We start from the raw sequence: 25,018 nt of genomic DNA on the forward strand, positions 1-25,018 counted from the left end.
GCGGGCCAGATTTGGCCCCCGGGACGCTACTTTGACACCTTCGGGAAATTTTTACCATCATACCAGTTTTTTTTTTTTTACGTTTAGCATTCGGGGATTTTTTTTTGGCACCATTTTATTTCATTGTCCTCCATTCTTGTGCTACAATACAATACAAATCCTGAATATCACAATCTTTCTTTGTTATTGCCTTTAACAACAATTAGTGACATTTTATACTGTCTGTGATTGGCTGTGATGATTGACAGATTTGCAATAGCTAGCTAGTTTGTGATGCTAATTGTACGTATCCGTTTGTTGCGTTTGTGTGTTGAATTGTGGGAAACGGACCGTGGGAGGCGGTTGGAGATGACAATTCGGACGTGACACGCTCTCGTGGAGCGTGCCACAGATGAAAATTCCGAGATAAACTCCCCCTCGGTTGGAAAACAAACGCTGGGCTGATGACGCAGACACGCGCACGAGGCCAGTGGTGGGTAGTAATCGAGTACAAATACTTTGGAACAGTGCTCAATGAAATGTGGCCTCGTTCTTGTCCTTCTGATGGAATTTTATGGGATTTAGTCAATAGTACTCATCCGACGCATTTGTACTTGGACTTCTATGGCTGCCATTATGTACTAATTGTGTCAATACGATTGGACAGGTTTGAATCAGTAAATAAGTACGTTATTTGGGTGAATAAATAAGTGTATTCAAGGTAAGTTTGTATTTTTCTATTGACATAATACAATCCTTACTCCTCATATGAGTATTGATATTTAAAAAAAATATTAGTGATAAAATTAATCATTTTTAAATGTGTAAGATAATTCGAAAAATAGACTGAATTTTCTATAATTCACATTTTTAAATTGCAAATAAAATCCACGTCTTTACAGAGCAATAAAAAAACTTTATTTGCTTATTTTTATTGAACAATACACAAAAAAACAATCCCAATCAATTATGAAATATAAAAACATACATATAGATAAGCCAAATTAAATAATGTTATGTTGAATAGATACCCATTTGAAACAAATATGTTTATTTATGTTTATTAGGAGTCTGTTTATGAACGACAAAACGTCGCGCGTGATGACGTCATCAAACGGCGAACAAATAGACGCTGTAATGCACAACATGTGCGCAAGATGGAGGTAAGATATTACAACTAAAACCGAATCCAAACTTTTAAAGTTGTACGAGGGAAAACTTTTAACTCTCTTGACATAAATTGGATAAAACAAGCAAAAAGACTCAACTAAATAACCAGATAAGTGAAATAACTTGCGTTAAACGTCGTAAACAAACAGTTTGGTATAGAAATAATAACTTGTGAACCGTGATTAGCCGCAATGAAATCAAGCTACCGACTTGGAAAAATGGAAGAAAAAAAAAACTTTTTTCCTCTCAAAGTGGAGCTTTAATGTGGACACGTAAAGGGAGACAAGAGGAGGGGATTGGACGGAGGGCCCAAACTCGCCCCGCACGTCCGTCCGTTTATGCAAATCCGCCCCGAGCCCGAATAAGGACACGGAGGAATGAAACATGGTGGCGGAGGGAGCAGGCCAACATGGAGGAGAGAGCACCGTAAGAGTCGCCGCCGCTGCCGCTAGCACCGCAACCGCCGTTTTCTTCGTCAACCCCCCTAAACTTGTTTCTTTTCACTTTTTTTGGCTAGTAATGTGGTAAAGAAAAGACAGGGGAGAGCGTGAAAGAAGACAACAACAACGACGACGAAGACGACGACGACGAAGGGAGGAAAGAAGCAACGGGGCTGGAGCCCTCCGCTCTCCAGCGGCGGCCCGCCGCGATGCCGTGGCCGGGCGGAGGCAGCGGCAAGCGGCGTGAGAGCTCCGAGCTCCCGCTACCTGCCGGCTGGGAGGAAGCCCGAGACTACGACGGAAGAGTCTTTTTTATCGACCATAACACCAGGCAAACTTCATGGATAGACCCTCGAGATAGGTAAGCCAGTTATTTCAAGTATTTCTGGAATGACAATGATGCTTTAAACAAGGGGATTTGGTGACTTTTATCACCCTTAAAATTAATTTTAAGGGACGAAAGCGCTATCATGAAATTGTTTTTTTTATACGTTTTTTATTGTGTGCCGTGTTTTGAACGTTTTTACTCACTCCTATATTTGTGTTTTACGTCCCCTAGCTCTATTTTTTTCTTAATTCTGCCCCTTAAACACTATTGTTAGCCAACCTTTCCCCTTCATAACTTGTTCATTTGACATCCCCTCCCAACAAAAGTCTTTGTTTATGACTTCCAGTCTTAAACATTCCAACATTCCAATGTTTTTCAACTCACAAATTGTCATTTGAGTCTCACCGATACTTTTTCAGCCCCGACGAAACGCCAGTGTTTAAACGGGGGGCCCGTCAAAACTGCAATTCCCAGAAATCCGGGCGAAAATATGTCAGGAATGTGGCTAAAGTCGTGCCGCTGGGAAAAGTGGCGAGGAGGATGCGCGCCTCCGCTTGGGAACGGGAATTCACCTCCATTTCAGAGCCATGAAACGGAGAAAAACCATGCTAGCTTTGGGTCAAAAACGCTTCCAATTTAGCGCTAACGCTACAATCAAAATACCTCAAATATCTTAACGTAAACACCATTATTTCCCTCAAATCGACGACCGTAGGCGTCCGATTTACGGATCAGATTTCTGTAAATGAACGGTGAAACATGAGGATTTGAGTTTGATTCCGCAGTCTTGTTACGGGTGATTCAAACCAAGGGAATGCAGAAGTAATGCGCCAATCCAGATTCCAGAAACCTGATTTCTGCCAGGTTTTTTGCCCCATCATCATTTTTTTTGTATTTTTTTGTTCGCCGACTATTTGCGAAGTGATTCATAGACGTATCCGGCGGAGGAATGCCTCCCCGTGCTGACATTTCAATAAATCGCCGAGTAAAAACACGACAGGCGCAGATGTTAAACATGGGAATGCAACTTTTTTAATGGGTTGTTACTCAGCCTTGTAGTGGGAAATGACGCACACGCTACATTATTTCATGTTGGGAAATGTGTCTTTCATTTAAAGGATTCTTCTACCTATATGTCGAATAATTGCTTTGTTTGTTTCTGAAAGTTAAAGGATGTTAGTTAAATGTTAGCATTAGCCACCCCACAGATATTATGAAATGTGAAATGAATGGTTTGGTCACGTGACCTTTCCCCGATACCACATTGAATGTTTGCGTGTCAATGGGCCGATTGACGGACGGACGGGTGATGGGTCCGGGGCGGGGCGGGCGTACGTCTCACCTCGTACTGACGCAAAAGTCAGCTGAGCTCAGAGACCTCAGCTCGGCCCCGTGACCCTCGACGGCATAAAAAGGCGGATGGTGAAAATTCCAAACATTCTTTTAGCATTTACTCTTGCGTGACTATTAGCAGCATGCATTGACTTTACATTTCATCAGTGCACACACACAAACACATATATATATAGATATATATAAGACTACTACAACAGCTCTATCTAGTGTATCTGTAACCCCCCCACTGCTACTACTACTACAGCTCCAGCTATATAACCCGACTCCTACAACTTCTACTATTACTACTAGCAGTATGCCTTATCTAGTTGTTTTATAACGACTACAGCGCCACCTACTGGATGTATAACAACCCCTACTACTACTACAACTACTACAACAACTATTACTACAACAACTATTACTACAACAACTATTACTACAACAACTATTACTACAACAACTATTACTACAACAACTATTACTACAACAACTATTACTACAACAACTATTACTACAACAACTATTACTACAACAACTATTACTACAACAACTATTACTACAACAACTATTACTACAACAACTACTACTACTACAACAACTACTACTACAACCACCACCACCACTACTACTACAACCACCACTACTACTACTACAACCACCAATACTACTACTACTACAACCACCACTACTACTACCACCACTACTACTACTACCACCACTACTACTACTACCACTACTACCACTACTACTACTACTACCACCACTACTACTACTACTACCCCTACTACTACTACCCCTACTACTACTACCACCCCTACTACTACTACCACTACTACTACTACCACTACTACTACTACCACTACCACTACTACTACAACAACTACCACTACTACTACAACAACTACCACTGCTGCTGCTACTACTACTACAGCTCAGCTCCATCTAGTGTAACTATAACACATTGCTACGATTAGTAGTACCTCTTAATATGGTGGATTTTGACACAATCCCATACTACTACTACAACTGCTGCGACAATACATAAAAAATAAAAAAATGCTGTCATTAATCACAGTACGACGAGAGAATTAAAGGCGCGACATGGCTAAAGAGATAGGAGGGAGAGGGAGCGGGATCGGTCTCCTGACGAGGCAGCAGTCTGCTGACTGACCCGTCGGCTAACAACACAAGAGCCATTGAGGGCCGGCCGGCCGGCCGGGTGGGCATAATTGGCAATGTCGTGACGCGGCCGGCCGGGTTCAAGTTTGGTCGCGGCGGGCTGGACGCCGGCCACGTCTCGTGGCGTGTCGTGAAAAATTGGACTCGCGTGCGAAAAAGGGATTCCTGGCCAACGCAGACGGGATTCCTAGCTAGCCCGTTCGTCTGCTCTTTGGCGCCACTTCAAAACGCATTCTTAGAAGTCGTAGTGCAACTTGGAAATATTTCCTTCCGCTTTCAAAAACAAAACACCTGTGTGGACTTTGCATGTTCTCCCTGTGTGGCTTTTCTCTGGGTAATCTGCTTTCCTCCAGCATTCCTAAAACATACACGCTAGGCTAATTGGACACTCTAAATTGTTTGTCTCCTGGTGCCCTGTGATTGGCTGCCCACCAATTCAGGCTGTTGTCCCCCGCCTCTGACCCCAAGTCAGCTGGGATAGGCTCCGGCACCCCCCGCAACCCTAGTGCGGATAAAGCGGTTCAGAAAATGAATGAATGTCATTCCAATTGGTTCACAAATCAAATTTTAGTCCGTGCCCTCCCCCAACAACAACAACAAGACCAAAGCGAGCGACATCTTGAGACCTCCCCCCTGGCTTTTTTTGTAAGAATAACAACAAACATAAGAAACATAAATGTTATTTAACAGTAGCTGTAAATCCCTTTACAATAACATCACTTATATCTGCATTTTTATAGCTGAATTTAGAGATAAACCCCACACAAAACCCACACAAACTAAGCCACGCCTCCTCAACTTGACTCCATTTTTACTCCTGCGTGGGTCGGAAGCTAACTTTGTTTTCTTTTCTTTGTCCTCCCCGGCGTTGGAATGAGCGTCACGCTCGGCATGTCTAGAACGCTAACGCCCGCGGGCCGCGCTCCCGAGCTAGCTGGCGGCCCCAGACGACGCGTCAGAAGGGGGGGGCATTAGGGGGGGCGGGGGAATTTCCCACGTGTCCGTCGGCCGTCCCGACGGGCCTCCTTTATTAGCTGGGTTATGCAAGCCCTCCCCACGCCGGGCAAAGGGGGGGGGAGGTTATTATGCCGGGGGCACAAAGCATGGCAAATTGAATTATTCTAGAAGGGGGCGGGGGGGATTGCTTATTCACATGCGCTGGCTCAAGCCCGCCTTTATTCGGCTTCATGCTGACTTTTCCCTATGCGTACTGGTGGGGAGGGGGCGGGGTTTAGTTTGGATTGGATTTATTTAAGGGAGGGGCGATACTTAATAATTAATGGGCATGTGTATATTTATCTGTGTAGGATAACCATTTTGGTCCCTTTTTCAAATTGTATATATACACATTTTGTGGGACTAATTTGTTTGTGCTTTATGAATTTGATATATATATATATATATATATATATATATATATATATCTATATCTATATCTATATCTATATCTATATCTATATCTATATCTATATCTATATCTATATCTATATCTATATCTATATCTATATATATAAGCATTTTTCAAAACTAATTAAGTAAATTTAATTGATTTTGTATAAGTTGTGAAAAATATATTTCAAAGCAGGAATAGCTTCCCTTTATTTTTATCCTTATCAAAAAAAGACATTTTTTTTTCCATTTGTTGCATAGCATTCCTGGAGAAATGTCTTTCTCTTGTTGTTGTCATCGTTGCGGCGCGACGTCAACGTCCCGAGAGGGAAAAAAAAAAAACGGCGGCCGCAGATCCCAATCACGACGCATGAGAATGTTAGCTTTGTTCCGCCATCACAAGACGTCGGGCTCGCTTATGCCTCGCGCCCGGTCGTCATGGTGACAGGCGGCGACCATTTTTAGATATATTATTTACATTTTTTTTTATATAAATTGATTAAAAGAACTGGATTAAAATCCCTGAATATTCCGTTTTTTTATAGATCTAAAACAATGTTTCTTTTAGCTTTTTTAAAATATATTGAGATTTTACAAAATGATTTATGAACTAAAAACACAGAAAAAATGGATAAAAAAATGACAATTATTGATTTAAAAGGGGTAAAATCAGGAAATGTAATATACATCTATACTCTTCATTTGAATTTGATCCTAAAACAGAAAGTCAGCACTCATGATTGACTTTCCTGGGCCACACAAGATGATGCGGCGGGCCACATTTTGCCCCCAGGCCGCCACTTTGACACAGGAAAATGGGGCCCGATTTTTATGATTTTTTTTTTTGTATTTGTTAGAAGTTTTCACTGGTTTTCTTCAATCTAAAAAAACGAATAAATGGACATACAAATTCCAATGCACATTACCGAAATTAGCCAACCAGCTGCCTCAAATATATATTTAGTGATCAAAAGACATTGGCTAATTCTAGAATAATCCACCGGGAGGATATTTCCATCCTTCATCTGCCACTTTTTGCCCGACGACAGGCGACGATGGCGTGAGAAACGTCGCTAGATCGGCGTGCCCCGCCTCCCCCGGGCGTTTTGCGGCGAATAATCCAGGCGGAAAAAAAGCACCTGCCCGACCCCACCCCCACCACCCTGCGAAAAGGCACGCGGTGGTGCCGGCCTCCCGATGCCATTGTGTGTTTAAAAAAGAAATGTGAAAACAAGTTTGCGAGGAATGTCGCTGGCGCTCGCTCACGTGGGATTTAGCCATCCGTCCAACACGGACGGACGGGGAAACGCAAAGACGCGGTGGTAGAGTGGTTAGCGCGTCGGCCTCGCAGTTTTGGGGTCGAGGGTTTGATGCCAGGTGGGGTGTTGGCATGTTCTGACTTTGGGCTTAAATGGGTTTTCTGATGAGCCCAAAAACATGCTTGCTAGGCTAATTGTATGCTAACTTATTCCTAGCTATGTTTGTCTCCTTGAGTCCTGTGATGTTAAAAAAAACTACGTTATAAAAGCTACATTTTCCCCAAACTAAGTTTCAAAACTAAATTTAAAAACTGTTTAAAAAACTGTCAAAAATGTGAAAAAATATGTAAAAGAACTGTGTTAAAAAAAACTTAATTTAAAAACTATATTAAAAACTGTTAAAGAACTGTGTTATAAAAACGACCTTAAAAAATGACGCCAGTAAAACGAAATCTAAAAGTCACGTATAAAAACGAAATTTAAAAAAAACTACATTTCAAAACTATGTAAACAAACTGTTTAAAAAAACATGTTAAAAACATATATACATAATTTTTTTAATACAAACAATGAGAAAACATTAAATTCGAAAATATTAAATGTTTTGACCCCCAAAAAAATATTTTTTTTAATACAAAAAAATGAGAAGACATTCAATTAAAAAATATAAAATATTTTGACAAAAAAAGTATATATATATATATATATATATATATATATATATATATATATATTTATATACATATCTTTTAATACAAAAAAATGAGAAGACATTAAATTGAAATATATAAAATATTTTGACAAAAAATATATAGATTTATAACATATTCATAAAAGTCTAAACATTAAATGCCAAGTCATTGAAGTTAAATACAACTGAACAGGTCTTGATCAAAAATCAGTTGTGGCTCTTTTCGAGTATGTCATTCCATATTTTGCCAAAGTACCACCGACGACGGTGCGCGGGCCGCACTTTGAGCACCCCCGGTCAAACTTGTCATTGCGCAAGCTCAGCGTGTGTAAAACGCACTTTGTCGTCTTGACGGGAGAATTTGAGTGACAAGTGGGACTTGTTGGAATGTGTGGCAAGAAGTCCTGAATGAGCGCTTGGAATTTTTTTCTGACTTATTTGACTGGCGTTGTTGGTCCTCCTCCTTCGCGTGTTGGCGGCTGTGTGCGCACACGGGGGTGTTTGAGCCAGCGTCGAGTGTGTGTTTACCTTTGACAAACACTCCAACATATCAACTGTTTGTCGTCTGGGCGCGTACACTTTCACCTGTCAATCACGTGACTGACACGCGACCGTTCAAGGCGATGAGAGCGGTCCGGTTTTGGCCAAATGCTTTTATTTTTGTCACAAAAGCGGATGTTTTTTCGAATTGTGTGATTGGTTCATTCGCCTCCTTAAATGTCAGCTAATGAGTTATTAAAGAACCTTAAATTAACCCCCAAACCCAAATTGGCGCCTTCAATGTTGGCCAATAGGTTGAATAATGAACCTTAAAATGCCACCAGACCCAAAATGGCTACCTTAATGTCGGCCAAATAGCTCATCAGGAACCTTAAAATGCCATCAGACCCAAAATGGCGCCTTCAATGTTGGCCAAATAGTTAATCAAGAACCTTAAAATGTCCTCAGACCCAAAATGGCTACCTTAATGTCGGCCAAATAGTTCATTAAAATTCCCTCAAACCCAAAATGGCGCCCCCCATGTGGGCCAATGACTTCATAAAGAACCTTAAAATGCCCTCAGACCCAAAATGGCCCCCCAATGTTGACCAATGACTTCATAAAGAACCTTAAAATGCCCTCAGACCCAAAATGGCGCCTCAATGTTGGCCAATGAGTTCATAGGGAACCTTAAATTCTCCCAAAACCCAAAATGGCGCCTTCAATAGCAACCAACGACCAAATAAGGAACCTTAAACTTCCCTCAAACCCAAAATGGCGCCTTCAACATCAACCAACGAGTGCATTAAAATGCCCTCAAACCCAAAATGGCGCCCCCAATGTTTACCAACGACTTCATACGAAACCTTAAACTACCCCAACCCCAAAATGGCTACTTCACTGTCAACCAATCAGTTAATAACAAACCTCAAATGCCCTCAAACCAACAGAAACCCACCCGAAAACCCCCCAAAACCATCATAAACCGACAAATAAACAACAAGCATTTCTAAACATCCTTCAAATCACTACAAAAATGATCCAAAACTTCCTTCAAGTGACCCATAAGTACCCTAAACATGTGTTTTAGGATCACCAAACCGCTGACCTTCGCCGACTGCGTGGGAGACGAACTTCCACTCGGCTGGGAGGAAGTCTACGACCAACAAGTGGGCGTGTACTACATCGATCACATCAACAGTAAGTGCTCGCCATCGCCGGACCCCCTCCCTGTCTGACTGTACACCCACCCCCCTCCCCCTTTTCCCAGAGACCACCCAGATCGAGAACCCCCGCACGCAATGGCGGCAGGAACAAGAACGCATGTTGAAGGAGTACCTGGTGGTGGCGCAAGAGGCCCTCCGAGCCAAGAAGGAGATGTACCTGGTCAAGCAACAGCGGCTGGAGTTGGCCCAGCGGGAGATGTTGCTTTTCCACGAGCTCTCCGAGGATAGCCGCTCTGTTGCTAGCAGCGGTGAGGCGTACTTTTTTTAGGGGCGGGGTTAATCCTATCTGGGAGCGTAATACCGTACTGGTCTCGTATTGTGATTTAATTGTAACTCATATGAACGTTTCCCATAGAAATGAACTCGAATGAAATTAATTGGTTCCAACCTTCTGAAAAAAACCAACAAAAACAGATTATTGGATTGGAAAAATATTTTAATTTGTTCTAATTCGCCATCTATGAACAAAGTGGCTAATAACTAGTGGTTTAATAGTACTAAAATGTGTTTAATAGTACTAAAATTAGACGAATTTAGAGGTAGGGAGATTTTTGGCATGGCAACGCGCTTGTAACATAACAAACAAATATAAATGAACTTGGATTATAATGCAGACACTCAAAAAAACATTTAATCCAACCTTACATTAACTTAATTCTAACTTTGTTTGACATTGTTTATGTACCTTCCTTCTCTTGGGTTGGCTCTATTGGCCCCGCCTCCATCCTGACTTTCATATGTAACCTATCAAGGGTTATTTACTTTTGTCTTGCCTTCAAAATATTCAGAAAATAACGCACACAAATGTCCCCACAATAGGATAACGCCAACGAGAAGTAGTATGTACTCCTGTCGTATTAGCGAACAAGCTCCGCCCTTCTGCACTGACTGAAAAAACACTAGAAAAAATGCCAGGCTCCGCCCAGTGCTCATAGAGACATTACACCAGGGAATTACGATGGGAAAGATGTTCTTAAAAAGATAAATATGTCCTCCAAAATGTTTCCTTGTATCTCAAATTGCACTGAATGTGTATTTTGACGTTTTGTGTCCACAGCGCACTCCGGCTCGTCCTCCGGCGCCAAATACGACCCCGACCAAATCAAAGTGGAAGTGGCCTGCAGGCGAGAACGGGTGAGTCCCACAAACGGGAGAACAATGCGGGGGCGGTGCTCCGGCGCCCCGGCAGGATACCCCGAGGATGAGCTCACCGCCGTCAAAGGGTCACCCAGAGGCCAGACGGCTCACGTTTACCCACTCGGCCTGACTTTGTAGCTTAGCGTTAGCGTCCACGGCAGCCAATGAGGAACCTTAAAATGCCCCCCAAAAAATCTGCAGAAAGTGAACAACTCACAGGAAATAGCCCGGAAATCCCCCTTCAAAAATGAATAGGCAATTATCCAAAAAGTACAGCAAGTGACCTGTAAGTGACCCAAAAATCCACAAACTGCCTGCCATTGACGACAATAGATGTCCAATTCCCTTGAACCTAAGATGTCCAAGATGTGGCTTCTTTCTCCCCTCCCATTCACAATAGATTGGACGTCTAGCGCCATCAATGGCGACCAGTAAGTGAACTTTTTGGGCTAAAAATAACAGTTAGATCCAAAATGGCACCTGTCTGTGTCAAATATTGACGGTTTTAGCCAACAAAATAAGCCTTTGGGGGCGTGACCGGACGTTTGGTCGTCGGACGTTTGGTCGCCCTGGTGAATATAACTTTGAGAGTTAGTTTCAACAGTAGATATTTAGATATTAAACTCTCCCACTCATGAATATAATTTTGAGAGTAGATTTCAACAGTAAATTCTGTCTTGTTGTCAAACGTCCCGGGCGACCAAACGTCCGGGGCGACCAAACGTCCCGGGCGACCAAACGTCCCGGGCGACCAAATGTCCGGGGCGACCAAACGTCCCGGGCGACCAAACGTCCCGGGCGACCAAACGTCCCGGAAGACCAAACGTCCGGGGCGACCAAACGTCCCGGGCGACCAAACGTCCCGGGCGACCAAACGTCCCGGGCGACCAAACGTCCCGGGCGACCAAACGTCCCGGGCGACCAAACGTCTCGGGCGACCAAACGTCTCGGGCGACCAAACGTCCCGGGCGACCAAACGTCAGGGGCGACCAAACGTCCGGGGCGACCAAACGTCCCGGGCGACCAAACGTCCCGGGCGACCAAACGTCCCGGGCGACCAAACGTCCCGGGCGACCAAACGTCCCGGGCGACCAAAACGTCCGAGTAACCTTTGAAGGGCCGAGTGGGGGAAAAAAAACGGAAAGTGGAACTTGTGGTTAGCCTCATGATGACTGTGCACGTTGAGAGGAAGCTCAATGGGTGACCCCGTCAATCCGTCCAAGTCTGTCCGTCCCCCACCCCTTGTCCCCTTGTCCTCATCCGGTTGTCTTTTGGCAGCTCTCCAGGCTAAAACACGAGCTGGCCCAGGTGAGGCAGGAGCTGCAGTACAAGGAAATGGGCGTGGAGACCCTCCAAGAGTGAGTGTACCCCGCCGACACCCTTCCTATGGTCGGTCGCCACCCTTTCCTTTCCCCTTCTTTCCATCCTGTTGGGAAAAAGGTTTTGGGAGGGATTTTCTTTTTAAATGAGTATGGTGTTTTCTCGCATAAACGCCATATTTGTGGGACTGATATGTTTATAAGGTCATATTTGGTTTTTATTAATGGTTAAAATCTATTTTTGTTTTTTAAAAAAGTCATTTGAATTTGAGTTTGCCACCACGGATTTTTTCCTCTTTTTTGCTTGGGCGTAATTCGCGAGAGAGAAAGTGAGGCGCTGCCTCCGCAGGACGGGAAGAGAATTTTTTTTTTTTTTTTTTTAAATAAATAAATAAGAGTGGGGCTCCACCTCAGGAAGAGGATGCACCAGTGGAGTGCAGGCCAGGCCAGGCCGCCAAGGAGAGAGGAAGCGGCTGCGTTGTTGGAAGGGGAGAGGGGGGGCTTTGCTTCTGGGGGTCTTCCTCCTCCTCCTCCTCCTCGGTGCCGCACGGCGATCTGCCAGCAAATTCCATTGCGCTTCCTGACTGGCTTATCTGCCACATGTAGTACACAACAACTGCAGACCATCCCAGAATAACCTGTAAAGAGGCCCCCAACACACACACACACACACACACACAAACCTATTGTGTGTACGTATCAGCTGCCCTTGACGGTGCATGACGTCCAAATCTTTTTGAAATGGGAGGGTGGCAGCGAATGAGCTAGATGGGCGTCCCTGGGATTAAGTTATTCAAATTTTTAGGGATTTTCTGGGTTCTTTGATTGGTTGTCATGGTAAAGTTTATTTTATTATTATTATTTTTTTACTTTTCTCAATTTTAAATATTTTTTCTGATTGACTGTCATGGCAAAGTTTATTTATTTTCTTATTTTTTTTACTTTTCTCAATTTAAAATATTTTTTCTGATTGGCTGTCAAGGCAAAGTTTTTTTTTTTTTACTCTCCTCAATTTAAAATGATTTTTTCTATATTTATTTTTCAATTTCAACCTCATTTTTCATTTTTTATTTCATTTTTCTTGCATTGAGAGATTATTCACAAATTTTTTCCCTAAAACTTTGACTTCATATTGGCTTTTATCAATGTTCTTTTCATTTTCTGCCAGCCTCCCCACTTCAAATGAATTGGACATTTAGTCCTGAACTCATTGAACTCTCTTGATGTCATTGCCTTTCCATTCAAAGTTTTTTTTCAATCTATTTTTCTAGTGAAACTAAATTTTTGCCAAATTCATAAAATGACAAAAATACCGCTTAATTCCTCTAAAATGCCGCCTTGTTTTTTTTTTTTTTTCCCCCTAATGCCCCTTAAACCACACGCCATTCTTGAATTATGAGTTCACACTCGGAATGTATAACTTAACACTCCTAGTATGCCATTTTTTTCCTTTTTTTCTGGTGGGCCTACCCCACACTCCGCCCCCTTTCTACTCCCCGCCCCTTTTGGTTGGTTGGGGGGGTGGGGCATCTTGAACAAAGCCAGTCTTGTTGCCCACTGCCCGTCTCAACGCTACCTACTGTTGAAGGCCCGTAAAGAAAGCGGGTTGTGGCGAGCTAGGCGGACACGTGCCGGGCTTTGCGTCAAGGGGTGGGAGTGTGTGGCTCTGTGTGGGTGTGTGCGGGTGTTTTTTTATGTGTGTGTGTGTTCTCTGGGCACCCTACCCCTCTCCCCGTCTCTCCTTTTCAAGTTTTTTCAAAAACCGAGGCTAGCAGGCATCAAACCCTCGACTTCACAACTGCGAGGCATATGTGCTAACCACTACTGCTCCGTACTGCTAGTATAGTATTTTTTAAAAATATTTTTTTAAAAATGAGTGGGTAAATTAATCATTTATTGGAAGATTTTTACCTTTTTAAGCCTAAATTCTGTAAACTGAGTTGTCATTTTTAGTGACTGTGCTAAGTAGTTGCCCGCCATGATGCCTGTTTAAAAATTAATTATTTAACAGAAAAAAATACATTAATTAGTCACTTTTTTTCAAGTAATGTATCTATGTATATTGAACAAAGTATGTATACATTTTATGGTGGTAAAACGAAACATGGTATGGCAGGCAATACCAATTATTGTTATAGTTTTTATTGTTATAGAATTTAAATTTTGAGCTAGGGGTCCAATGCATGAATCAGAAACAATTTATATGATTTAATGTTTTTTCTTGAGAGCTATACTCAAAATGTAACAGTCCAAAAAACACAAATGTGTGCTGTTTTGTTTTGTTTCAACCCTTAAACTACAAAAAAATGTTTTTTTTTGCAACATTATTAAGCTGTTGCTAATTGTTTTTTCCAGGATTGACCGCAAGATGTCGTGCAGTCAGACCAACTACAAGTTGGACGAGGCGCAGGCCATCTTCAGCGAGCTGCGGAGCATCAAGAAGACCATCAGCGCCGGCGAGAAGGAGAGGCAGGACCTCATCCAGGTAAACAAAAAATAAAAGAAAATAAATACTTACCGTATTTTCACGACTATAAGGTGCACCCCCAATAAATGACATTTTTTTCCATGTATAAGGCGCACTGTATTATAAGGCGCACTGTCTATTTTGGAGAAATTTTTGTAAACTAAGATGGCATCTGCATATTTAACAGTATTGAGTATTCAGTTCAGGCGTTTGTGTTTTTTTTAATATCCGACAGTGGTGGTGGTTTTTCGTTTTTGGTTTTCTGTTTTTCCCCCCATATATAAGGCGCACTGGATTATAAGGCGCACTGTCTATTTTGGAGAAAATTGAAGACTTTTAAGTGCGCCTTATAGTCGTGTTTTGATGATCATGTAGTATTGACAAAATTAGGCTTGAACATTTTAAGAGAATAAATGAAAGAATGAGTGAAATTTTTAAACAAAAATGTCAAAATGGATTGTACTATTTTTAACAATACAATCATAGCTATTTTAAAAGAATCATCTTCAATCCAATTCTGCCAAATATAGATTTTAGGACAGTATGAAATGACTTTATTTTGCTCCAAAATATTGTAAAAAGTTGAATTTGGTCTCCAAAGTGTCTTTTTTTCTCAAATTGGAGTATTTTAAAAGAAGAGGTCGTCTTATATTCAGGCTAATTCAGTATTTTGTGGTGACAGAGTCTGGCCAAGCTGACCATGAACTTCCAGAGCAGCCTTTGCGACGGCGAGGCGGTCAACAGCGGCGTCGGAGGCGGGGCCGCCGCCGCCGCTCCGGCCGACCATCAGCCCATCTATTCCGACGCCGCCTGTCAGACGGATGTCTTTGCGGGAGAGGTGGCGCTCTTTCGCTTCCCCCCCATCATCGGTACTTTGAAACGAGCTCCGTTTTGTTTATGCAGGACTCGTCCCAACCGGTGGACAAAGTCAAAGTCAACTGGCAGTACGAGGAGGCCAAAAAGAAGTGAGTCGCACCGACATTTTGAACTCTGACCGGATATTTGGTCGACGGGACGTTTGGTCGCCCGGACGTTTGGTCTAAGTACTTTTTAATATCTAAGTAGTTTAATATCTAAGTAGTTTAATATCCAAGTAGTTTAATTCTTAAGTACTATTCTATATCCAAGTATTGTTTAATATCCAAGTAGTTTAATTCTTAAGTACTATTCTATATCCAAGTATTGTTTAATATCCAAGTACTGTTTAATATCCAAGTACTGTTTAATATCCAAGTATTGTTTAATATCCAAGTATTGTTTAATATCCAAGTATTGTTTAATATCCAAGTATTGTTTAATATTCAAGTATTGTTTAATATTCAAGTACTGTTTAAAATCTAAGTAGTTTAATATCTAAGTAGTTAAATATCTAAGTAGTTAAATATCTAAGTAGTTAAATATCTAAGTAGTTAAATATCTAAGTAGTTAAATATCTAAGTAGTTTAATATCTAAGTAGTTAAATATCTAAGTAGTTTAATATCTAAGTACTATTGTATATCCAAGTATTGTTTAATATCCAAGTATTGTTTAATATCCAAGTATTGTTTAATATCCAAGTATTGTTTAATATCCAAGTACTGTTTAATATCCAAGTACTGTTTAATATCCAAGTACTGTTTAATATCCAAGTATTGTTTAATATCCAAGTATTGTTTAATATCCAAGTATTGTTTAATAACTAAGTAATGTTGAAACCAGCTCTCAAAATTGTATTCACCTGGGCGACCAAACGTCCAGGCGACCAAACGTCCAGCGAGCAAGCGTCCGAGTACCCTTTGAACGGATTCGCCCCCCCCCTTACGTACGTTATTGATTTCACTTTTTTTTTTGGGGCGAACAGGGTCCAGAGCATCCGGCACCAACTGGCCCAACTGGACGGCGAGAGCTGGTCGGGCCGAGCCGAGGCCGACCGCGACCGAGACTTGGTGCAACTGCTGCGCGAGAAGGAGGCGCTGCTACACGACATCATCAGCGTCAGCAAGCGTCACGAGAAGGCCCGCCGCCGTCCCGAGTCGGATCCCGACCCCAACGCCGACCCCGACGCCGAGCCCGCCGGGCCCGACGCGCTCCTGCGGCTGGAGGAGGAACGCCGCCGGCTGGAAGAGGAAGTGCAGAGGGCGCACAGCACGCAGACCCAAGGAGCCAATCAGAGGTTAGACGACACTTTTTTCCACTTTTGTATTAGTCACTAATACTAATAATTAGTGCAAAGAATGAGTGAATTATCAAAATGTTTATTAACAGAATTTTCTTTTTACATTATGAACAATATATTATGAACAAGAGAATAACATAAGAACATAAATAAATGTCAATTCATGTTGTCTGCCCGTACGAAAACACTGCGCCCCTAGCGGATAATACAAGAACTACAGATTTTAAAGAAAATTCATATTTTTTTTATACAATGCAGCTTTCTTCCCCGGGCCGTACCAAACCACCAGACGGGCTGTATGTTTGACACCCCTGTGTTAAACCCTAGCATTTGTGCTGACATATCAATTCAATCTACGGACGGTAAACTACTTGTAATCATTTTTTTTTCATCAAATGTCAAATGTTTGCGTCCAGGCTCCTTCAGCAAGAGAAGAGAAACGTGCTACTGAGGCAGCTGGAGGAGGCCACGCGCATCACCACCTATCTTCACTCTCAGCTCAAAAGGTACCTTTTGCTTTCTTTTCTTTTCTTTTTTCTCCCCAAGATGGCGCCGTTACACGTTAGCCAGTGGCAGTAGCTGTGTCCACTCTTATTTGTTTTTTTCTGTTTTACAGCCCTTCCATCTTTATTTAAATGACATTTTAATGTTTCTTAATACATTCCTTTTGACTTAGTACTTTATACTTTAATGATGAGTGATGAGAATGTTAATATTTGAGTACTTTTTTTTCTCTTTATGTTTCATATGTACCGTATTTGCACGACTATAAAGCGCACTTAAAAGTCTTACATTTTCTCCAAAATAGACAGTGGGCCTTATAATCCAGTGCGCCTTATATATGGAAAAAAACTGAAAACCAAAAACGAAAAACCACCACTGTCGGATATTGAAAAAAAAAAACACAAAGGCCTGAAAACTGAATACTCAATACTGTTAAATATGCAGATGCCATCTTAGTTTACAAAATCTTCCATCATATAGCTCCTCCCCCACTGCAAGATTTTATACAAAAAAAATCCAAAACATCAACAATGGCTGAAGTCGATAGCAATTACCGATTTTCACGACTATAAGGCGCACATGAAAGTCTGAAATTTTCTCTAAAATAGACAGTGCGCCTTATAATACAGTGCGCCTTATATATGGAAAAATGTCATTCATTAAGGGTGCGCCTTATAATGCGGTGCACCTTATAGTCGTGAAAATACTGTAACGGATGCACTTTTTTATATGTTATCGTATCTTGTGCTGACCGCGCCCATTTGTCACATTTTTAAAGTCAATGTGGCCCCTCTCCGGGCCCAAAAGTTTGCCCAACCCTGTGCTATACTAAAAGCTAATGGCGATTAGCCCTAGCATTCTTGTTTGTTTTTGCTGTTATGGCCCTTTAGCTTAGGTCAAAGAGGCTAAAATCTCCCAAACATGAGCCGTTTCTTATCTTTTGCCTTTTGTTTTTTCACCTCAGCCTATCAGCCAGCTCCCTGACGGTGTCGTCCAGCAGCAGCCGCGGCTCGTTGGCGTCCAGTCGCGGCTCGCTGGCGTCCAGTCGCGGCTCCCTCAGCTCCATCAGCTTCAGCGACATCTACGGCGCGCCGCCGTACGAGCGCCCCGACGAGCCCCCGGACCCGCACCTCCGCTCGGCGGCGGCGGTGGTGGCGCCTCCAACCCCGGAGGCGGAGCCTGTGGCCACCGGCAGACCCAAGCGCTCCCACGACACGCCGCAGTCGTTGGCCTCGCTGTCGTCGCGCTCCTCGCTGTCGTCCCTGTCGCCGCCCAGTTCGCCCATGGACACGGCCTATCCGGCGGCCCCCCAGGAGTGTCCCCTGACGCAGATGACGGACGAGTACATGGACCAAGCGGGACGCGGGATGGCCGCCCGAGACTCCGCCTCTCAGGGGGTGTTCAACTCCACCGGTAAGTCACAATCAATTGATACTATTTAGCTAACACATTATATTATTATATTATATTGTTGACACACATTTTTTGACCTACAAATTGTCCAGATTCTCTTTTGTGAACCTCCTTTTAGTTTAGATGTCTATTTATTTTAAAATAATAATAATAAATAAATAAATACAAAGCAAATAAATAAATAATTAAATAAATAAATGAAAAACGTACAATGAAAATAAACAAATAATTAAATAAAAAAATACAATAAAAATAAAGAATTAAATAAACAAATACAAAAAACAATAAAAATAAATAAATAAAACAACACAATAAAAATACATTCATAGAAAGAAATCAATTAATAAATTAAATCAATCAATCAATAAAAATAATATATACAAATTATATATTCCTACATATATATTTGCATAGCAACAGTAAATATTCTTATCTTGGTAACATTTGGTATTGATTTTTACATTTTAAAAAGTCCTAAAAAATAATATTCTTCTTGTTTTTTAAACCACTAAATATATACTATTTCAAAATTAGAAGTATACATATTTGAACCCTAAAATAAAATTAAAAACAAACACTTAACACCCCTATGGGTTTTTATTACAAAAAGTAATAAACAGTACACATGCTTACAATAGATACTGTATACACATGACATATTTTGCTATTTTATTGAGTTTTTTCTAGTACAACATTCTCTTCACATACTTTTTATAATAGTCATCTAAAATGTGCAATCCAAAAGTGATATAATTCTAAAAATACGATATAATAATCCCCCCAAAAAAGGTTTATAGCTGTCAATCCAGATGAGTGACACGTCCCCATCAATTGACATGCAATGTATGTCCATTCAATTTTAACATCAGCGCTTCGGCTAACGTAGACGTGTTAAAACAAGTCCCGTGTCAACATTTAGCACGCACTCACCACCAAGTGTCACGCGCAGGAGTGACCTTGCGCGGCAACAGCGGCAGCCGAAGCAGCCGCAGGAGCCGGAGGGTCTCGGCCGGCGGCGGCGGCGGCGTCTCCGAGGACGCGCTGGCCACCGACAGCGGCGTCTTTGAAGCCTGGGGAAGGAGGTGAGTCACGCCCACCACCCTTTACCGATGCTAACACGCTAAACCTTGAGGAAATGGGGGGGAAAAAGCACTTTATAGTCCGGAAAATACGGTTAAAAGATACATGTATAAGTCGCAGGCACAGGAAAAGTATGGATAAAATGCAATTTATAGTCCACAAAATACGGTTAAAAGATACATGTATAAGTCGCAGGCACAGGAAAAGTATGGATAAAATGAAATTTATAGTCCGGAAAATACGGTTTAAAAAATATACATATGTATGTTGCAGGGCCCAGGCAAAGTATGGAAAAAATGCAATTTATAGTCCAGAAAATACCGTTAAAAAATACATGTATAAGTCGCAGGCCCAGACAAAGTATGGAAAAAATGCAGTTTATAGTCTACAAAATATGGTTAAAAATAATATATAAGTTGCAGTCCCAGACAAAGTATGGAAAAAACAATGCAATTTATAGCCTGGAAAATACGGTTAGAAATATATATTTATATGTTTTAGTCCCAAAGTATGGAAAAAATGCAATTTATAGTCCGGAAAATACGGTTAATGTTTTTACTGTTAGCTTGAAGCTGTTTTGTATTTTTATTTTATAACACAGTGATTGTATTTTTAAAAAGTTAGCACGGAAAATTTTTGTAATCATTGCCCGGACATTAAGAAACAAACATTTTATAAACGTTTTAATTTTTTTTTGTGTGCAAGGGCGGAGGAATCTGAGGAAATGTCCTACCTGAGGGAACAGACAAGTGAACCCACGCAAATCCAGCTTGGACTGCTGTAAGTTTTTACTTTTCAGATTTTTATATTTTATGCCATGCTATGCTACAAGTTTTTAAGTAGTGATTTATTTAGATATGCTCGTTGAGTATTTTAGGCTATGCTAGGCTATCCAATGCTATAGGTCTAAGTAGTTAATTATTTAATTCAGTTATGTTGAACGATTATGAATTTATTTAGAGTTGTTTTGCTATGCTATGCTACATTATTTTAAGGACAGCCTAGAACAGTATGTATTTTATTTGAATTGGTAGATTAGGTTAGGGTATGCTAGGCTATGCTATAAATGCTTAGGTCATTTAAGGAATTATGTCATATGATTCTTTTACGTTATCATTGAACAAATTTAAGTATATATTTTTCATATTTTATATAATTCAAGTTGTATTTTTAAGACATAATCCCGCAACTGTGATAGAATTTGAATCATATAAGGATGGACATACTTACTTACTCCACAAGGTGGCAGTAAAGCATTACCTATTTGTAAATACTATGTCACTGACACGTATTTTTCAACGAGATGCTACCAAACACATACAAAACAGATGAATTACTGGCTTTTCACTTCATAATTTACAATATTTGTCGGCTTTTATTATTTTTCTCTCTAGTTTTTACTGCCATTAAGAAGGGAAAACATCCCATCATGGTCATTGGTGGTTCCCAGTCCAAATTTTTCCTATTTTACTGCCATTTTAGGTGGGAATCGGCCTCACAATCCCTTCGGCTCCACCTTCTCCAGCTCAAGAACCTGAGCAGCAGCAGGTCCCTCACTAGAGACGGCTACAAAGTGTAAGTCCCCCCCCCCCCCCCTTGTACTGGGACTTTCCCCGAACCCGACCTGGCGAACGGGTGGCCATTTTTCTATCCGCAGCTTCGTGAAGGTTCACCTGATCCCGGCGGACTCGGGGCGAGCCTGCGCCTTCTACTGCTGCACGGCGCTGGAACCGCAGACCCAGATCAGCTTCAACGAAGGCTTCCGCGTGCCCGTCCCGGGGGAGGCGCTGGCCGCCTGCGCCCTGCAGTTGTCACTCTGCTCGCTCGGACCGCAAGCCCAGGAGGAGCTCCTGGTAGGTGGTGGACTCGAACCCAGATCCAGACCTTGGAATTTAGCTTTTAAGGATTTGTTTTTTTTTTGCGCACAGGGTCAAGCGCAGGTGGGACTGGCCGACTGCGAGGGAAGCGCCGAGATGGTCTACCATTGGCTGAGGGTCCAGATGTTCGGGGGGGCGGAGCCTCACAGACAGCGGAGGCCCGAAGACGAGCACGGAGCTAGAGCCACGGTAACCATGGCGGTTTTGTCAAGGGTCCATTTTTTGGGGGTTTCTGGTTTTGGTAATACACACAAAAAATTGAATTTTAATGAGGTAGGATTTGATGGAAGGCATTTTTGATTGGATGACTTTATTCGTCGTGTATTTGGGAAATTTTGGTGTGACTGTAGAGGGTGAAAATACAGACATTTTAGATAAAACCGGATCAGTCAAGTAAAAAGTATAAAGTACAAAGTCAAGTAATAAGGAATGTATTCAGGAATATTAAAATTTCATTTAAAAAAAAAGATAGAGGGGCTGTAAAACACCAAAAACAAATAAGAAAAGTATTAACATACTCCTTACTCATCATACAAGTGAAAAGTATAAAGTACAAAGTATAAAGTAAAAAGGAATGTATTAAGAAATATTAAAATGTCATTTTAAAAAAAAGATAAAAGGGCTGTAAAACACCAAAAACAAATAAGTGTGGACACAGCTCCTGCCACTGTGACAGCGCCATCTTGGGGGAAAAACAAAAAAAAAACATTTGTACAACGCCGGCGGGCCGGTTTAAAAAGCCTAGCGGGGGCCGTATGTGGCCCGCGGGCCGTAGTTTGCCCATCTCTAAGATACATTGACATGCTTTCCTCTTTTTTTTTCATAAACAAACAAATACTAATCTGAGCTTTGTGTTTGTGTTTGTGTACCAGGAGAACGCCCCGTCATCTCGCGGCGACCCGGACTCTGATCGGACGCCGTCGAGGGCGCCGAAGGTCAGGTGGCGCCCGCCGACTGACCGACCGCCCTCCCCACATGACACCCTTCCGTCTTCCCGACAGGTGGAGAAAGCCACCATGACGGAGGGCCACTTTCCCGAGGCGCTTCGAGTGCGTGGCAAGGAAAGGGGCGGCGCCCGCTGGGGACACGCGGCGCCATTCATGCGTGGCGGCGGCATCGTGCGATCGCAGACTTTCTCACCCGGGGCTCGAAGTCAATACGTCTGCCGGGTGAGTCCTCGTGGTTGCCACGGGAACCCCCCCAAAACTGACAAAGGCGAGTTCTGTGGGTTTTTGGCAGTTGTACCGCAGCGACAGCGACAGTTCCACGCTCCCCAAGAAGTCGCCGTTTGTGCGCAACACGCTGGAGCGCCGCACTCTGCGCTACAAGCAGCAGTCGTGCCACTCGTCGCTGGTCGAGCGCCCCGCGCGCACCTCGCTGGACCTGGAGCTGGACCTCCAGGCTTGCCGCACACGCCAGAGGCAGTTGGGCGAGGAGTTGGGGGCCCTCCGAGAGCTCAAGTTGAGGCTGGAGGAACCCGTTAGCGCCAACGTTAGCGCCAACGTTAGCGCCAACGCTGCCTCCGCATCGCACCTCCACCACCACGGCGAGCTGCCCCACTGGGCCCTGAGAGACGAGCGCTTCCGCTGCCTGCTCAGAGAAGCCCACAGACAGGTTAGAGCACGTGTGTCAAAGTGGCGGCCCGGGGCCCAAATGTGGCCCGCCGCATTATTTTGTGCGGTCCGGGTAAGTCAATCATGAGTGCCGATTTTCTGTTTTAGGATCAAATTCAAATGAAGAGTATAGATGTATATTATATTTCCTGATTTTACCCCTTTTAAATTAATAATAGGCATTTTTAATCATTTTTTTCTGGTTTTTAGTTCAAAAATCATTTTGAAAATTTTAAAAATATATAGAAAAACAGCTAAAATAAATATTGTTTTAGATCTATAAAAAACTGAATATTCAGGCCCTTTAATCCATTTATTTAAAAAAAATCTAAATATTAAATCTAAAAGTGTAGTAGTGTATATTACATTTGCTGATTTCCCTTTTAAATCAATCAGTCATTTTTTAATCCATTTTTCTTAGTTTTTAGTTCAAAAATCATTTTGGTAAAATCTAAAAATATAAAGTTAAAATAAACATTGTTTTAGATCTATTAAAAAAACGAAATATTCAGGATCTTTAATACATTTATTTTAAAAAAATGCAATATATTATATCTAAAATGATCCAACCCACATGAAATATAGTTGATTATCCATCATTTAATGGCTGTGTAAAAGAGTGGCATACATTATCAAACAGTTTATTGACTTGGCTTGACATTGTGTGTGTTTTTTTTTTTTTGAATTGTAGGCGGGGCAAAGCGAGCGCGAGCAGCGTCAGGAGGAAGAAGTGGGCAGGCGGCTACGCAAGGCGTCCAAAGAGCTTCTGCACTTGAGGGGCCACGGCCACAAGGAACCCCTTCCCGTTCACACTTTCAGGTCAATTGCAAACCCTTTTACAGGCTGCTAGTACTTAGGTCAGGGGTGTCAAACATACGGCCGCGGGCCGGATCCGGCCCGTCTGGTGGTTTGGTACGGCCCGGGGAAGAAAGCTGCATTGTATAAAAAAAATAAGGAATTCTCTTTAAAATGTGTAGTTCTTGTATTATCCGATAGGGGCGCATGGTTTTTTTATGCAAATTTGAACAAATTAACTGATTCATTGAATATTTTTTTGATGCAAATTTGAACAAATTAACTTATTAATTGAATCTTTTATATTTTTCTTGTTATCAATTTTTTTATGCGAATTTGAACAAATTACCTGATTCATTGAATCTTTTTTTTGATGAAAATTTGAACAAATTAACTTATTCATTGAATCTTTTATATTTTTCTTATTATAATTTTTTTTATGCAAATTTGAACAAATTAACTGATTCATTGAATATTTTTTTGATGAAAATTTGAACAAATTAACTTATTCTTTGAATCTTTTATATTTTTCTTATTATAATTTTTTTTAATGCAAATTTGAACAAATTAATTGATTAATCGCATCTTTTTGTTGTTTTTTGTTGTTGTTTTTTTTGTCTACAGAGAGAAGATGGCTTTCTTCACCAGACCAAGGTTCAACCTCCACGTACCTCCATTGCCGGCCGACGACGTGTGACCCCGGCACCCCCGCCCCCCGAAGACATGAAGTATTTGTGCTCTTTTCTATATTTTTTTCCTCCGCAAAAAAGGAAGTCACAAGGCGTTTATGTGCCATGAAGAATCCGTAAAAAAAAAAAAAAACACTAAAGCAACTCTCACTGTACTGTAACTTATTTTTATAGTACTTTTTTTTTTTCCTTGAAGGAAATTTCAGCCAAAAAAAACCCAAAATCCGCTTCCCGCTTTCTTTTTAAAGTCTATTTTGTAGCTTTGGAACAAATAGCACTTGAGTATTTGTATTTCTAAAGGCAATGTATGTACATCCAATGTCACTTTGTAATCCACTTTTATGACAAATGTCCTTTTTTGTTATCAAGAATTAATATTATTTCATGTATAAGGATGAAACACTGTATTCTGGTAGTTTTTTTTCTAATGATATCTGTATGAGCATCTGCAGTGTTACCTCTTTTGTGAAAATAAAACTATTAAAGCAC

The 25,018-nt window shown here is 41.6% G+C and overlaps 1 protein-coding gene across 3 annotated transcripts; it reads left to right on the forward strand.

Annotated features, from left to right (window-relative positions):
• The first annotated feature begins 1,123 nt into the window (after nucleotides 1–1,123).
• On the forward strand, nucleotides 1,124–25,018 carry wwc3 (WWC family member 3). 3 transcript variants are annotated; one of them, XM_077717792.1, is made up of 22 exons: nucleotides 1,124–1,142; nucleotides 1,402–1,575; nucleotides 1,667–1,950; nucleotides 9,344–9,453; nucleotides 9,524–9,727; nucleotides 10,537–10,613; nucleotides 11,895–11,974; nucleotides 14,291–14,420; nucleotides 15,085–15,240; nucleotides 15,306–15,367; nucleotides 16,244–16,555; nucleotides 16,975–17,064; nucleotides 18,027–18,475; nucleotides 19,425–19,557; nucleotides 20,261–20,335; nucleotides 21,038–21,130; nucleotides 21,213–21,408; nucleotides 21,484–21,621; nucleotides 22,305–22,601; nucleotides 22,672–23,046; nucleotides 23,737–23,864; nucleotides 24,465–25,018. In XM_077717792.1, the coding sequence occupies exons 3-22, from the start codon at nucleotides 1,799–1,801 to the stop codon at nucleotides 24,535–24,537; spliced, it is 3,330 nt and encodes a 1,109-aa protein (XP_077573918.1). In that variant the 5' UTR covers nucleotides 1,124–1,142; nucleotides 1,402–1,575; nucleotides 1,667–1,798; the 3' UTR covers nucleotides 24,538–25,018. The 3 variants fall into 3 exon arrangements, with proteins under 3 accessions (XP_077573918.1, XP_077573917.1, XP_077573919.1); XM_077717793.1 differs by lacking the exon at nucleotides 1,124–1,142 and having other exon boundaries at nucleotides 1,167–1,575; nucleotides 19,395–19,557; nucleotides 22,305–22,367; nucleotides 22,434–22,601; XM_077717791.1 differs by lacking the exon at nucleotides 1,124–1,142 and having other exon boundaries at nucleotides 1,166–1,575.

Source organism: Stigmatopora nigra, chromosome 5 (genome assembly GCF_051989575.1).
Source record: "Stigmatopora nigra isolate UIUO_SnigA chromosome 5, RoL_Snig_1.1, whole genome shotgun sequence".
Taxonomy (NCBI): Eukaryota; Metazoa; Chordata; class Actinopteri; order Syngnathiformes; family Syngnathidae; genus Stigmatopora; species Stigmatopora nigra.